The sequence below is a fragment of the Eriocheir sinensis genome, chromosome 1, assembly GCF_024679095.1.
Source record: "Eriocheir sinensis breed Jianghai 21 chromosome 1, ASM2467909v1, whole genome shotgun sequence".
Classification (NCBI taxonomy): domain Eukaryota; kingdom Metazoa; phylum Arthropoda; class Malacostraca; order Decapoda; family Varunidae; genus Eriocheir; species Eriocheir sinensis.
In genome coordinates this window covers 14,605,991-14,621,388 of record NC_066509.1, presented here as the reverse complement: position 1 = coordinate 14,621,388, position 15,398 = coordinate 14,605,991, and the positions used below count along the sequence as shown (strand labels likewise).

Below are 15,398 nucleotides of genomic sequence, written 5' to 3'. Positions count from 1 at the left end.
ATAATGCAATTACATAGCATCATATTTAAATATTCTTGTTGAATAATGTACCATCCAACTCTTATTAAAATATAACAGTTTATAATGCTGAACCTGTTGCACCCCTAGTCATAAGCCTTTCCTAACTTACACACACACACACACACACACACATGCCTTATGCATGTACACAGAGAGGAGTTGTATGCACTTTTCTAGTAGACAACTATGAGCTGGAGTTTAGCACTCAGAGAGCCTTTGTAACTTGCACATTGGTAGGCTTTCACCATGATGTGTTTCATGATAGGTCAAATAACAGAATATAGAAAACAAGCAATAGTCACATTATAGCATCTATATGGGAAAACATAAACATTATTCAGCCATTACCTTTTGCAGCCTACCTGTCCCTTGGGCTAAGCAAGCTAATCACCCTGAAGAGCTTGTGACACATGATGCCTCAACAGAGTCCTTACCATTGATACAAATGTCCTGCAAGGGCTCTTGTGTCATCACTGACCATTTAAATCAAGCTTAAAACTAAGTATCCACATGGTTTCCTTAGGAAATCTGTAAAAAAACAAGATCTAAAATAATGAGAATAATGAAATCTTGAAATACAATACACATACAATGAAGTGGATCAGACTTACACTGAAAGCTCATATCATGTAACCATTTTCATGCATTTACCAAAAAAATATATATAAATTTAAAAGGAAATAATCTCATACTATGTACACCAGTCAAAAACAGACTGCAGTGCCAATGGGTGCAATTTTTTTTGTATGAAGTGACCTATAATTTGGCAAGATAGATACAGATGCAGAAACAGGTAGTAATTTAAATATTGCATCTTGCTCCTAAAAAAAAAAAAAAAAAAAAAAAAAAGTCTGCCTATCAACAGGTATCTACATTTATAACTACTAGCATTCACCTCTCATCATAATTCATATATAACTGCAAGTTTTCTTTTATTCTGAAATTATGTACATATGTGTAACTAGTATTTAGGTTACTCAGACTTCCCGACCAAAGAAGTTGTTGAATGCTAGTTGATGGTGCTCTATAGTAACTTCTTAGTGCACATATATATGCTTTACATGGAAGGAAATTTCTTTTTTTGCAAATACACAAATACACTCAGAATCCCACAAAAGTCACAAACTCCTTGGGTAAGCATCAACCAGTAGCTACTTTCCTTGGACGAAGGCTATTACATATTACATTATGACTTGGGTGCCGAAATAACCTTGGTCCTTGTAATCTATTTTCCAAATTCTCTGACTCCTTAAGCATGACACTAACCACTCAGGTCTGGCACATGCTCAGAGAAAATCATTAGGCATGCTTGAATATATCAGAATACTTTGTTTATATGTCACAAACATGTTTGAAAAAGATGAAACATTAATTTGCATATTTTACAGAGAAGAGCAGCAAACACCCCAGTAACATAAGCCATTGGTAAGCCTGTTTCTAAGACAGAACAGAAGAGGAATATATTACAGTAGATCAGCTCTAGAAAAACATATCCAGTATAGAGAGATCAGGATAATTCTGATATTACTGTAGGTAGCAGCTAAGTGGTTAGCATATGGATATTAGACTGCCACATTGTCCATACAACTTTGAGTGGTCCAACACCTGGCTTAACCTTCAAATGTTTCATTCAATCAACAGTAACCGTTGAAAAAGCCCCCAAAGAAATCTGCTGCTTACAAATGGCTTTGAGTCCTTGACTGCAGTATGGGAATGAAACCAAAGAAGGTGAAAATTTGAAGGCCTTATATTACTATGGGAATGGGGCAATAAAAGGCTTGAATGGCTATGGAAACTTACTCATGCCTACACCAACTCTCATAAAATAGATGTGTTATGGGAAAACAGAAGACATCCACTCACTCTAGTAAAAGTTCACAATTAATGAACTCCAAATTTTTACAAGAAATTCTATTTTATGGATCAAATCATTCAAAACACACACCAGTTTTAATTCTACATCGCTGTATGAAATTCTGTTAATTACCATAAAACACTGACAGGACTATTTAAGTGTATGAAACTTTTCATTATGACCAATAAGCTCTGGAATGCCTGTCAGATACTTCCACTGGTATCAACAATGTTAGTGCTTTGAAACCTGTTAACTGTAATCTTGAACTCTAACTATTTACTCATATTTTCCATACACCTTTTCATGCCTTGATCACCTATGTCTGGTCATCATGTCAAAATGACATTACAGAACAACCAGTTACATAGAATTGAAAAGAAGCATGATCTCTTTGTTTTCATGATAACATTATGTAACAAATAAAGGTAAAGTTGGGGGCATTCACTATTGCTATGAGTGGCCTTAGTGCTCACTTCTTCATTGCCCCTACAGCCTGTGTTGGTAAGAACAGTACCCCATGCCACAGGGCAAGTATGATATCCAGGTTAAAACAGATTACCTTCCCTCGGTACCCATTCTGAACGGGAGAATGAGCAGATGGGTAGGCAAAGCGACAGTCGTCCAGGTCAGGATTCAAACACAAGCCAGTAGATTTGTAGTCGACCATTACGACCTAGTGGTCAGAATGGTCGACTACATGGAGGGGCAATACGAACCAAGAATTGAATCTCTTTGTATTTATGAGAAAATGGAGTTCCTAGCATGCTGAGACTGACATGCAGAACACTGAATGGGATTTTATATTAGCTGTAAACATCATTCAGAATTTTCACCTCCTGTATTTCTGTATACCCTTAGGAATGACTTCAAAATTTTGAAAATGAACATCACCTTAAAACTGACATATATAGCACTAAATATACTAAACTTCCATGACTGTACAACAAAACTCCACTTAGCAGTGTTCTGAGCAGTGCAAAAATTGGATGGATAGATGAGCTCACTCTATTTGATTTGGCCACAATATTTGGTCACCATTCATGTAACTTGTTTTCATCAATGTTCATTTTGGTGAGCAGCTTTCATGATCTCAGACCTGCTTGCCAGACTTGATAATGTGTGATTTACTATGTTGCATCTCACATTACTCACAAATCACCTATTTGATCTCCTGGGATTTTGAACCCCAATGCACTTTTTTTGTAAATGAGATCATAAATTGATGGAAAATGGATATTAAACAACCAAGTTTTTCCATGTACCTGTAAAATATCCTATTTGATTTTAATCCAATTAATGCAATTAATGAGGCTCTACTTTTGTGGGTGACTGTGGGGCCATTTCCCACATGTTCAGCGTGTTATTCACTGCAGAATTTTTTTTTTTTTGTACTTATCACATGGATGACATCTCATCTGTCAGTCTTATATGAGCCTTCCTTCTGCTATGGCCCCTTGACTTTGAAAGGGTTTTAAGCCAGCTATGATCTTGGACCTCCCTCATTCTGCAGTAATTATTTGTCAATGAAATGTACAGAATTTACACTGTTATTATTTTCATTCCATGTGTAGTTCCATCATTAAGTTTAAAAGAGCTAATTCAACAACTGAACAGAGCTGCACCCCAGCAATGACAAGGGACATCACAGGTAAATTTATAGTGTTGCCGCCCTGGGGAGCACAAACATAAAGACAAGATGTTTCTGATAAATAACTTTAGCTTTACCTTTAAATGGACTATTTTGAAAAATCCCATGCATGTCAGGGGATAAAAACATGAGGTATTCGGATTATAGCCTTGTGGGTGATTCAGCCATTCTTTTTAGTTCAGAAGGAATCATCATCCTGTGCCTAGTACCAAACATTTTACATACCAGAGCAACTTATGAGATTATATGCATTTTTTTTCTTTAATCAGCATACTTAGTTTATTGGTTATGGTATTCTAGAGGTGTTCATCATGTTTCCCAATACAGCATATAGATACTAGCATACTTTAATAACAGTGTTCTTTATATCTCAAGTGGAACAAGTGAATGCAAAACATGATAAATGGTGTGTAATTTAGGCTATCCTCAAAATGTTATGACACAAGTGTACCACAGTATAAGCTACATCTCAGAGGTATGAATGACAATACAGAAGAGTTTAATTTGACCACATTGACACTCTTTATGAACGAAATATGGAAATATCAGACACAGAGATGTGCAAAGTGGTGAGAAATTAAAACAGCAGGTACCATTAGGAAAGTGAGAAGTGTGAGTGTTGATAGTAAAAGAATAATGGATGGTGAAAAGATTAAGTTAGGGTAAAGAAAATTATCTCAGTCCAATAAATAAATGTCATTGCAAACTTATAATGACGCCACAATGCCCAAATAACAAAAATCATAATACCTATAATACAAATAACCGTGAAAACTAATAAACAAAAAAAAAAAAAAAAAAACTATTTTTTGGGGAATCATACTAACTTCAATAGCAACCTGAGTTTTGAAGAATATGTACTAGGTTAGCCTTGAGAAGTTACATACTGTTGTCAGCTTATCATTTCTCCATGCCAACTGTTAGTTACTGCACCCTCAGTGTCAATAAAATACTACAGCCTAGTTACCTCTGCCAACAGCAAGGAGCTTGTGTTTTCAGTGCTTTTTATTTGTCTGTCTGTAAGTAGGTTTACACAAAAGTTTTTCAAACTATGAAACTTGGTGCAAAGGTGCAAAATCTGTCAAGAAAGAAGAATTTTGGAAACATCTGATCAAAAGTGATTGATGATGGCAAATAAATGATAACTCTGAATCAATCAATGACTTAGGGCAATCAAATGGAAAAATCCACCTGTTTTTGAGAGCAAAGCATAAAAAATCTGAGGCAAGTCAAAACTTTCTTGGTGAAGTACATATTCCATCTCTTACAAAATTATTTCTGTGGTAATACATGATTGAAAGACTAATACAGTGAAATAGGTTTTGTAAACACTTTCTCTAAAGCATAACCTATAAAAAAAAACTACCTGTTTAACTGTAAAGTTTGAGGAATACAATGGAATTCATTTCTAGAAAAAAAAAAAATAAAAAAAAATTAATCCCTCTACAATCCAACAATATATTTATATCATATCAAAGAAACTTGTGTGACTATACATGGTACACAAGAGAAAAAAACATTCAGCTTCCCTGTCTTTTCCAAAGTAAATCAACGCTAAAACTAACAAAATAAATAAATTATTGAAAACAATTAAAACATAAATCTTTTAATAATCTGATGGTGTAGACTAAACATAAATCTACTGGTTTATGATATAAATGCAATAAAAAAGATCCTAAAGCAGCACAAATGCATTGTTAAGATAACCAAACTCAGGCAATAGATACAAATAGCTGTCCAAAAATGGGGTCATAAGGCATGACCAGGAACAGAGGAACAAGTGCCATTGTTAAATGAGAAAAATAAATGTTTATATATATATATATATATATATATATATATATATATATATATATATATATATATATATATATATATATATATATATATATATATGAGACAGTAGGCAAACAAATGACACAAGCATCAAGATAACATTTCTGGCAAAATGCTCACAAATTTTGCATTTTCATTCACCTGTACTCAGGAAACAACCACATGATTTCCTTCATTTAGATGTCAAAAGATGGAGATATCTATATATTTTCAGAAAATTAACGTCTTAAATGCATACATATTACACAACTGCAATCAGTTTCTATATCATTTTTGGATGTGATTTTCCTAACAAATGAATGCCATATTAGCCACAATGCCAGTCTTTTAGAGCAGAGAATGGAAATGCCATGACACAAAAAACAGAAAATCATGAAATTGGTAGAAATGATGTTCCTTTGCCCACTGCCTCAGATATCCAAGCTCTTAAACAAAGTTGAAAAAAAAATTTCTTCCCTAAATTAGAGCTCTATAAATTGACTAGATAATATATGCAGGAAGCCAGGACTAGATGTACGTCCCCCATGACTGACTAGTTTTTAATATACACCAGGTATTCGTTATATGCGAGGGATACGTTCTGCAAAAAGCTCGCATAATGTGAATTCGCATATATCGAACCTATCATCCCATTAATTATAGGGGGTTATGTTCCACGACCCGTTTTTGAACCCTTTAACTATTTATTCCGGCACCGTTTCACAATAATAAAGCACTAAAGCAACAGTTAAAATGTGCATGGTGTTTCTGCTATATCACGTACTGTATATTCATATGTATTTTGAATCTTACTGAAGGGAAATCGGAGCATGGATGTTATACTTGAAGTTCTCTGTACCCCATTCAGCGTAGAGTTTCCCCGAGTCTGACAGCCCAGAGTTGCTGATTGCTTCCGGGGAGACACACCCAATATCTACAATTTAAGCTGATAATTAGTTGCCTGAGGATTAACTTTAGAATCAGAGGGAGGAAAAGTTTAATCATAGGCGTGGAAATTGTGGGAAAACATTTGCACCCTCTGCCCTCTAGTGCGAGTTGCCACCATAACTCACCAACCAGTCGCTTTCCAAGCCGCTATTCGCATAATAGGGAATTTTTCTCGCATAAAACGAATACTTGGCACATTTAGGTTAGTCGCATATGAGCGAATTTGCATATTTTGAACTCGCATATATCGAATACCCGGTGTAGTTAGAATTCTGATATTACTCATCCTCGACGAATTGTTAGATTTTAGCTAATCCTCACCAACAGGGATACTCAGACAATACATAATTCAGCCATAATGCTGAATTCTTGTCAGAAGTAATTCTCTCAATAAACTTTCACCATTTTCTTTTACATTTTCCATTGTATGTGACTTCTAGAAACATTAATTAGCTCTAATCGCTATGGTCAAGAGTACAAAGGGCCCAATAGGTCTAAACCCACATATGAGGGTACCATTATGGTTATTCCGAATTTATGGGGCTGCATTGGTATCATAATACTCATATCCAATATATCATCATCATTGTCATTTAACATCCATATTTTCCCATTTAATTAAGATGGGGTAGGACAGGCGATGACTGTTTTCCACATATCCCGATCTTGTGCCATATCTTCTTATATCCTCAATATATCCATATCCTCCATCACACACCCACTCCACTTTTTCCAAAGCCTTCCTACTGGCCGCCGTCTCCCAACTCTCACCTCCTCCACCTTCCTCGGCACCCCCTTCCCCGCTCTTTTCACATTTCCATACCATCTTAGTCTTCTCTTCCTCAACTCAACGGAAAGGTCTTCAACCCCACACATCTCAGCAGGCTAGTTCTTTGCTAGACTTCCCGTCCTGCCACCTCACTCCTGCCATGTATCTCAGCATCCTGTGATCACAGCTGCGTAAAACGTCCACCAGTCTGATCGTCAGTGCCCCTTTTTCTGCTCTCTACAAGAGAACAGATCTCACATAGGCTTTATATACACTTCCTCTGCTCCTCAATCTTATACTGCGGTTCACTAATAGACTGGCTATTTCTCGCCACTCTATCCATGCAACTTCCTATCTTGCTCTCACTGCTCTCTCCATTCCTGCTTCACAGTCCAATACATCTCCCAAATAGCAGAATTGTTGTACCTCCTCCAACACATCTCAATCCACCACCAACCCGCCATTTTCACCATCGCCATCGCTATCACCACCCTCATCTTCCCCCACACTCCTCGGACACAGAAATCCTGCACCCTTCGGAAAGAAATTTTTAACCAATATATCATCATCACACAAATTTTGAAGAAAACAAAACAAGGATGTTACAAAAGACAAACTGAAATTTGACATAAATCTACAAGGAGAGTCAAGTTTCAGCAAATCTAGATAGGAGACCCCTGCTGAAGAATTTCACAGATCATTCAATCTTAAGCAAGCTGACTTTGTAGTTAAAATTGTACTTACCTTCACTTCAGTGTAAAGCAAAAGTAAATTTTAATTCAGTCTTTTCACATCATTAACATGATAATAAAATGATGAAAACTTGGATTGTCAGTGTAAATGAGGATTTACTTGAATTCCATATAACTAACATATTTCAACAGAGAGCGAGTCACTAAGTATTTAGTGCAATGCTGCAGCTTTCCCAACTTTCAGTAATTCATGAACCCTCTGATAACATGCCTAACTAGTACCAAAACTTTGCTTCATTAAAGAAAACTACAAAGTCTTATTATCAGTTATGACATCCCGGTTACTGCACAAGCAGGAAAGAAGACAAGCCTCAAGAAGCAAGCAAAACATGCATGGTCATACAAAATCATCAAGTTAAATTAGTTGCATTAAGTACTCCCATGCCCTGTTGCTCAGACCTGACTATGTCTACAATCAGATCTTCATTGGCTAAGAAAGATGTTTCACAGACCAGCAACAATCAAAGGAAGCAGTGGCTTTCATATTAACCCTTTCATTGCTAAATGCTCGCAGCGAGCAGTAGCGCATTTGCTGGTGGTGCTAAACATTCGCTGGGAGCTCCAGCCACACTCAAATCTCCCACGTATGAGAGTGTTCCAACACTATATTTCACAACACAGTATTGCCAATTGAGTGGGTTTTCCACTAAATTTGGTGGAAAATCACATCAGCCTAGTACGGGAAATTTACGGACGAGTAACTGGTGGATGTTCTTGTTCAATATAGTGGCCTTTTTGCATAGTTTCACCTATCACCTGACTGATTCTTTGACAAAATAGTTGTAAATTTTGCAGTTGGCAATACTACCTTGCCAGCACCTCGTGGAGAGATGTCCGCAGTTGCCTCAATATGGCTGACCGTCGCGGACGCACTGATGTAAGTATTCACAGGCAACACCCCCCGAACGTGCGTGTACATTCCCAGGAGAGGCATACATAACCAAATCCTATAGATCTTGGCCTCCTCTTTTCAATGGTGTTTTTGTTTTTTAGCTGTGATGAATAGTTTTTGAGATACAGAGTTTAAAAGAGACTCCCCGTTGGGCTGCCAGAGTGCGCCTTGGGGGATATTCGCTTCCTCGCCATGTGCACCAAAAGGGTTAAAGGAATGTAACCCAGACCCACTTATATGAACCTAAAACATTCATATAAGATTGTTGGTTGTCAGCACATTCGCACTCTATTCTATTCTATGTATAATTATCCTATCTTTCAGTTAAAACTGTTGATCTAGCTTCTTTCACCAATATTTATCTTCCTCATTCCCTCAGCATACTGTAATTATCAACACTTTCTTTAATTTGTCTATCACATAATTTTTAAAATCCATAGTATTCTTCACTGTCTCAAATCCAACACATTCTATCCTTGAAGCTCTTAAGATGTTTCTCAGCACTTCTACTTTACTCTTTTCATCAGTATTATATGAAGCAGTAGTTACTTAATAATTAATCTCAAAACCATCTTCTGCAACTCATCATATCTTTCTCCTCTAGAAAATCATTCTATACTGGATATAATGGACACAACTAGCAGGAAATCAGGAAATAGAATAAAAAAGTCATTATGGTTAATTGTAAGACATTTTCATGTTCACTCAAGTATTGTAAGAAGGGTGGACGGCTGAGTGCCCAATGAAGGCATGCTATATATGAAAATTTGTCAGTGTCAAAACAAAGTGGAAGTTAAATGTGTCCATTGATAAATGTATTCATTCAGACTACATTTCAAGCAACAACAAATACCCAGAAAGCTGAAAAGTGTCAGACAAGAGACTGAGATGACAGCTTGTGGAATGCAACCAAGAGAACAGCTTTAATTAACTTTGTGACATGCTGACACTTCACCGCCTTCATTGAGAATATATTTCACAGCACTGAATAGAAAAAAAAAATCAACAGAGAAAGCACTGTAATATTGGTAACAAACTTTTGAAGCAGGTTTTGCAATCAGCCCTACATGTGCTCTCCCTGTTCGAGTCAGCTGTTAGTGCTGTCACTGCCAGCTCAAACGCTGAACCATGCCTCGTCTAACCCCTTATCCATATGACACACATCAAAGCACACTTGAACAGCTACTTTGCATTTAAATGACAAAGAACATAATTCAATGTAAAAATGAATCTGTAATAAGAGAATCCCAAAACAGGGAGACCCAAACAATGATTAGCAATTATCTATGCCCAACAATACATTCCTGAATTTTCTCACCCTGCTGTTTTTATTCCTGGCCTTCATTAGGTGGGGGACACTGGCAAGACCCCTAACACTCTCCAGCTGCTTGCAGCACCTGGGTCTGCCATGGTTCCTCACCTTCCTCTGGGGATCAATTCAGCATACTCGACACTTCCCATATCTTCATGATTCGGTCTTGACCTGTGCAACAGTAACAAGGTATTAAGTGTGATCTACTTTTATGGAAAAAATTCAGCTTATGCTTGTTTTCATTTCTTCAATCTTGAAAGTACAGTAAAATTCTATGTCAGTTCTGTCTATTCCAATCACTACTTTGAATTATGTTCCCTTTCTTCTCTCTTCCAAGGATTGTGGCCCAAATTTTTCCACTTTATCTTTGTACAGTAAATGTCAGACTGGGAACCAACTACTTATCTTGGTTGCTGCTCTTTGTTTCAAATTTGTCTCTCTCTCTTTATGTGGGGACTACACTACTTCTGTGCATGCAATTTCAATTTCAAACCCCAGGAATACCAATAATAAATAATATTGATAATAATAATAATAATAATAATAATAATAATAATAATAATAATAATACCTAATAATAATAATAATAATAATAATAATAATAATAATAATAATAATAATAGTAATAATAATAATAATAGGGGTGGACTAATGAATTATGTCATATGCCTAATGTACACACACTCAAAAAACTATCGTTACACATTCAGCACAATACAAACTGACACCAAGGACGAAGCCATTGAGAACAGGCTACTCATGTTGGTATCACTGCGTGTGTTGGGTGTGGGTTCACTTGCCTGAACCAAGTGAGCGGGACTCGTAAAATTTAATGAAGCAGTAGAATTTGAGCTGGCACAGTAACGCTTCATGAAACACACAGGTGGAGTCTTTGTCGAAGTTAATTGATCTGTGTTCTATGTAGTTATAATACTGTAGTGTTTGGGGTGATGAAATTATGCTTTAACACTTCACACACAAGTGAAGAGTTAAAATTTCGTCCATTTAGGAGACAATATGATAAACACCTTGCGGTGATGAGTCACTCAGGATTCGGATATCAGAGTGAATCCTAATGACTGATTGCCATATACGGCTCCACTGAGCCTAGGAGGTTACGTAAAACTTAGCTAACCCTCATGATAGATTTATAGTGGATTATAAACTTGACTTATCACCCAAATGGTAAGATAACGTTGGCATTGGTTTCACTAGTATAGCATGCACTACTCGAGTCACGGTATTCGCTAGTCTCGAAACAATCATGGAATGCACCCAATACGATTAATTCTCTAATAATTCTCGGCGAGTCATTATACCAACATGTTAGACAAATTAACTCCTGCATATAAGCTATTTAATAAATAACTCTTCTTCAGAGACGGCTAATTTCGGCAATTCAAACGCATGCCAAATTCCTTATTCTCAACTTAAAAGCGCCATAAAGTTCCTACTTTTTATTTGGCAATGAGGCAGCACAGGAGAGAAGGGTAGCCCAGGGGTAGATTGAAACAACCTGTAGAAGTCCATGGAACTCTATTTAAACTTTATCTTCCTTACCAGCAGTGCTTTTAGCTTTGCAATTTGAAGTTTTTTTTTTTTTTTTTTTCATATGCCCACAACTTGTTCATGAAAGAAAAGACACGTTCAGTGTAAGCATTAATTCCAGGATGGTGCATTATGAACTGAACTATATCTGACATGAGTTGATGGTTGTTTTTGTCTTTGACATGGGAGAATACTTCTACCCACCGCTGTTACGTATATCATATGAGCATTATTGTTTAATAATTTGTGAATATAAAGCTTAAACAAGTGGCACTCAAATCACTCCGTTAATATTATGGTGATATCTGGTATCTCAGTGTCTCCTTTCCTCTCTATCCCTCCCTTACGGGGTCCTGTCCTGCTCCCCCAAGCAGAGCTGAGATGGTGGGGGTGATCGCACTCTTACCAACCCTTTTATTTTTATTTTTTTTATTTAAACAAATTTTTACAAAAAAAGGAGGCTCAAAATTACACTTTTTAGGTATAGTTATTCTAAGAGCCTGTGTATGGGACAAATTGAGAGATTACCGGGTTGCTCAATGTGAAATTCGTCGGACCCCACTGTAACGATAGTTTTTTGAGTGTGTGTACACACACACACACACACACACACACACACACACAAAAAAAAAAAAAAAAAAAAAAAAAAAAAAAAAAAAAAAACTGAAGAAGGCATTGCACTAACATAAGAATCACACACACACAAACATAAACGAGTTTAAAGCGAAGTTTGACCAATTGAGACTCAGAGACGGGACCACACAAGTGTAGCTCACTTCCTGTATATTACAACTAGGTAAATACAACTAGGCAACTAGGTAAACACACACACACACACACACACACACACACACATTGCTGTGGAGACTATAACATAGAGGAGGATTAGGAAGAAAAATGACAGAATGGATGAAAAATTACCTGACAAACAGAAATGAGAACCATATCAAAAGATAAAAAATTGGATTGGAAAAAGGTCACAAGTGGAGTGCCACAGGGATCAGTGTTAGCTCCAACAATGTTTTTAACGTACAAAAATAATATACCGGAAAAAGCGCGCAAAGTTCCTACTTTTTATTAGGCAATGAGGCAGCACAGGAGAGAAGGGTAGCCCAGGGGTAGATTGAAACAACCTGTAGAAGTCCATGGAACTCTATTTAAACTTTATCTTCCTTACCAGCAGTGCTTTTAGCTTTGCAATTTGAAGTGAGTATGCTTACAGACGCCGCCAAACTGCTTAGAAAAATAAGAGATGATGATGACTGTAATAAGCTACAGGAAAATTCAAATGAGATACCTGAATGGAGTAAGAAATGGGAAATGGAGTTTAACGAAAAGAAATGTCACACAATGAAAATGGGAAAAAGTAAAAATAGACTGTGGAGTGTATAGGATGGGAGGACTTTTGAGGTGGATGAAAGATTTTTGAGAACAGGGAAATGAGGATAGTGATTAGTGATGTGAGGCTCTCAGGGAGGAAAGTAATCAGTGGAGTTCCACAAGGGTCGGTGCTGGCTCTAGTCATGTTTGCAATCTACAGTGTACGCAGAAAGTATTGTGCGATACTGCCGGAAATCTCTGAATTATGGTGAGGTTGGCTATCGTACAGTGGAGCCAATTCGTGCCATTTTTGTACGTCTTGTATTGCTGCCATGAGCGCGGGAAATGTGAGGGTATGTCTCTGGGCTGACGGTTCTCGCCTCAGTGCTCAGTGAGCTGCCGTGGAGAGAGACTGTACGACACTTTTTCCATTCCATAATGCCCTATATACCTCTTTTTCCTCCCAGCCTTCCTATTTTTATGCTACGGTATCTGCATGGCTCCAGCCAACCTCAGCAATAAAGAAAAGACCAGAATTTTGGCATGGAGGACTGAAAATGTGCCAACATAAGAAATTTCCAGATGTACATGGCAACACGAAAGCACCATTCGCTGCCTGATTGCAGCCGCACCCTCCCTCCCTCCCTCCAGACACCATACCTCTAAGAAAACCAGCATCTGGGAGGCCAAGAAAGGCATCCAAAGCGATTGATACCCTCATGAAACGTGAGGTTATGAAAGATCCGTGGATTACAGCTTGTGAACTGAAGAAGTTGCACCCAGATCTGTTAGGAGATGTCGCAGAGTGAACCATCCAGGAACGGCTACGAAAGGAACTTGACCTAATAACATTCAGGCCAGCTGACAAACCCCTTCTTACAAAGCTGATGAGAAAGAAGAGACTTGCATTTGCATGCAAATACAAGGAGTGGACTCCAGAGCAATGGAGGAACGTGCTTTTTAGTGATGAAAGCAGCTTCAGATGCATCAGAACACGGCAGGGGAAAGTGAGGCATCCCAAGAACTCCAACCGCTACTTGCCTCAGTACACAAGTAAAACCGTGAAACACCCTCCTAGTGTAATGGTGTGGGCAGCATTTATAGTCCGGCAAATCTTAAGTGGCGGCTCTGACGTAGACAGCCCGCTAGACCCTGTTGCCAATTCTCCAACTGACCTCGCAAACCGTGCCTCTCACACCCTTCTCTCTCTCTCTCTCTCTCTTTCTGTGTGTGTGTGTGTGTGTGTGTGCGCGCGCGAGAAAAGTGGGGGTGTATGTACTCTCATTCGGGAGTATGGTGCACGACAATGCATAATAATAATAATAATAATAACAATAATGATGATAATAATAATAATAATAATAATAATAATAATAATAATAATAATAATAATAATAATAATAATAATAAACCTCTTTAAAAAAAATGCACCAAGAAATGTTCGTAGCGACCACTCCTTCCCTACTCCCTGGCCATCCCCAACGGAACCTCACCATTCACCTGCATGACTCACATCAGAATTTGCTTGACGGTCCTGGCATTCCATATATAGGTACAGTCTCCATATTTTATCATAATTATGCCATATGGCTGATATTGTATGGCAGATGGCAGACACACACCAAAAAATGGCAAAAATGCCATAATTAAAGCAGGCAGACCAACTGGCAACTGCGGTGTGTTGGGTTGACTTGAGCTGACAACGCCGTGGTGGCAACGCTGCCAAGTGTTGTACACATTTCTTTGTATTCACTCACAGATAGAGAATCAATCATAAAAAACATATTTGTTTTTATACAAGAGTGAGAAAGAGAGAGACACGGGGAGAAAGAGAGAGAGAAGGGTGTGAGAGGCACGGTACATGAGGTCGGTTGGAGACATAACACCAGTGTCTAGCGGGCTGTCTATGTCAGAGCCACCACTTAAGATTTACCTGACTATAGTGGTGATGGGGGGCATGGAGGGCTGTATTTCCTTCCTAAGAATGAAATGATGACAAGTGAACACTACATGCAAGTGCGGGGCGCACGCAATACATTCTGCGAACACTGTATAGTAACGACATAACAGAGGGAGAGTAAACAGTCATATGAATTTGTTTGTTGGTGATGCTGTTTCTTAAGGGGAAAGTCAGCCGTGGATTAAAGTTGCATCTATGGTCATGAATAATTTATATGTTTTATATATTAGTACGTTTGTTATCACATGAAAATTTCAAGCTGACCAGATTAAATGAAAAATTAAGAAAATGATTTATCGTTGTTTTTATGAAAATTTGGAATATATTATTCTCAGCCATTTTTTACTGACTTTCCTGTGACACGCACATCTAATAGTTCATTGTCATTCTAACAGTTTGTCAAGATGTATTTTTGAAAACTGTTTTTGTTATTCTGTATTTTTTTTTAAATTTTTGAAATTTATTTTAGAAAAATTTTCCATATATCGAAAAAAATGCCGTTTTTCAAAAAAAACATCTTGTAAAATTTAGTACAAAACACGATCTTGTATGTCCTAA

At 37.4% G+C, this 15,398-nt stretch overlaps 1 protein-coding gene across 7 annotated transcripts in view; it reads right to left on the bottom strand.

Moving 5' to 3' along the window:
• LOC126995355 (WD repeat and FYVE domain-containing protein 2-like) overlaps positions 1-15,398 on the bottom strand; it is a 53,228-nt gene that overhangs the window by 21,869 nt on the left and 15,961 nt on the right. Inside the window, exon 9 of one of the 7 annotated variants that reach the window (XR_007750218.1) lies at positions 10,019-10,183. The exons of 5 other annotated variants lie outside the window; for them this stretch is intronic. Coding sequence is in view for 1 of the 2 variants with exons in the window: in XM_050854851.1 (XP_050710808.1) it covers positions 10,134-10,183 (50 nt within the window). In the remaining variant the exon portion in view is untranslated. Of the gene's footprint in view, positions 1-7,884; positions 10,184-15,398 lie in introns of those variants that run through there. One more of the 7 variants, XM_050854851.1, reaches the window with a different exon arrangement.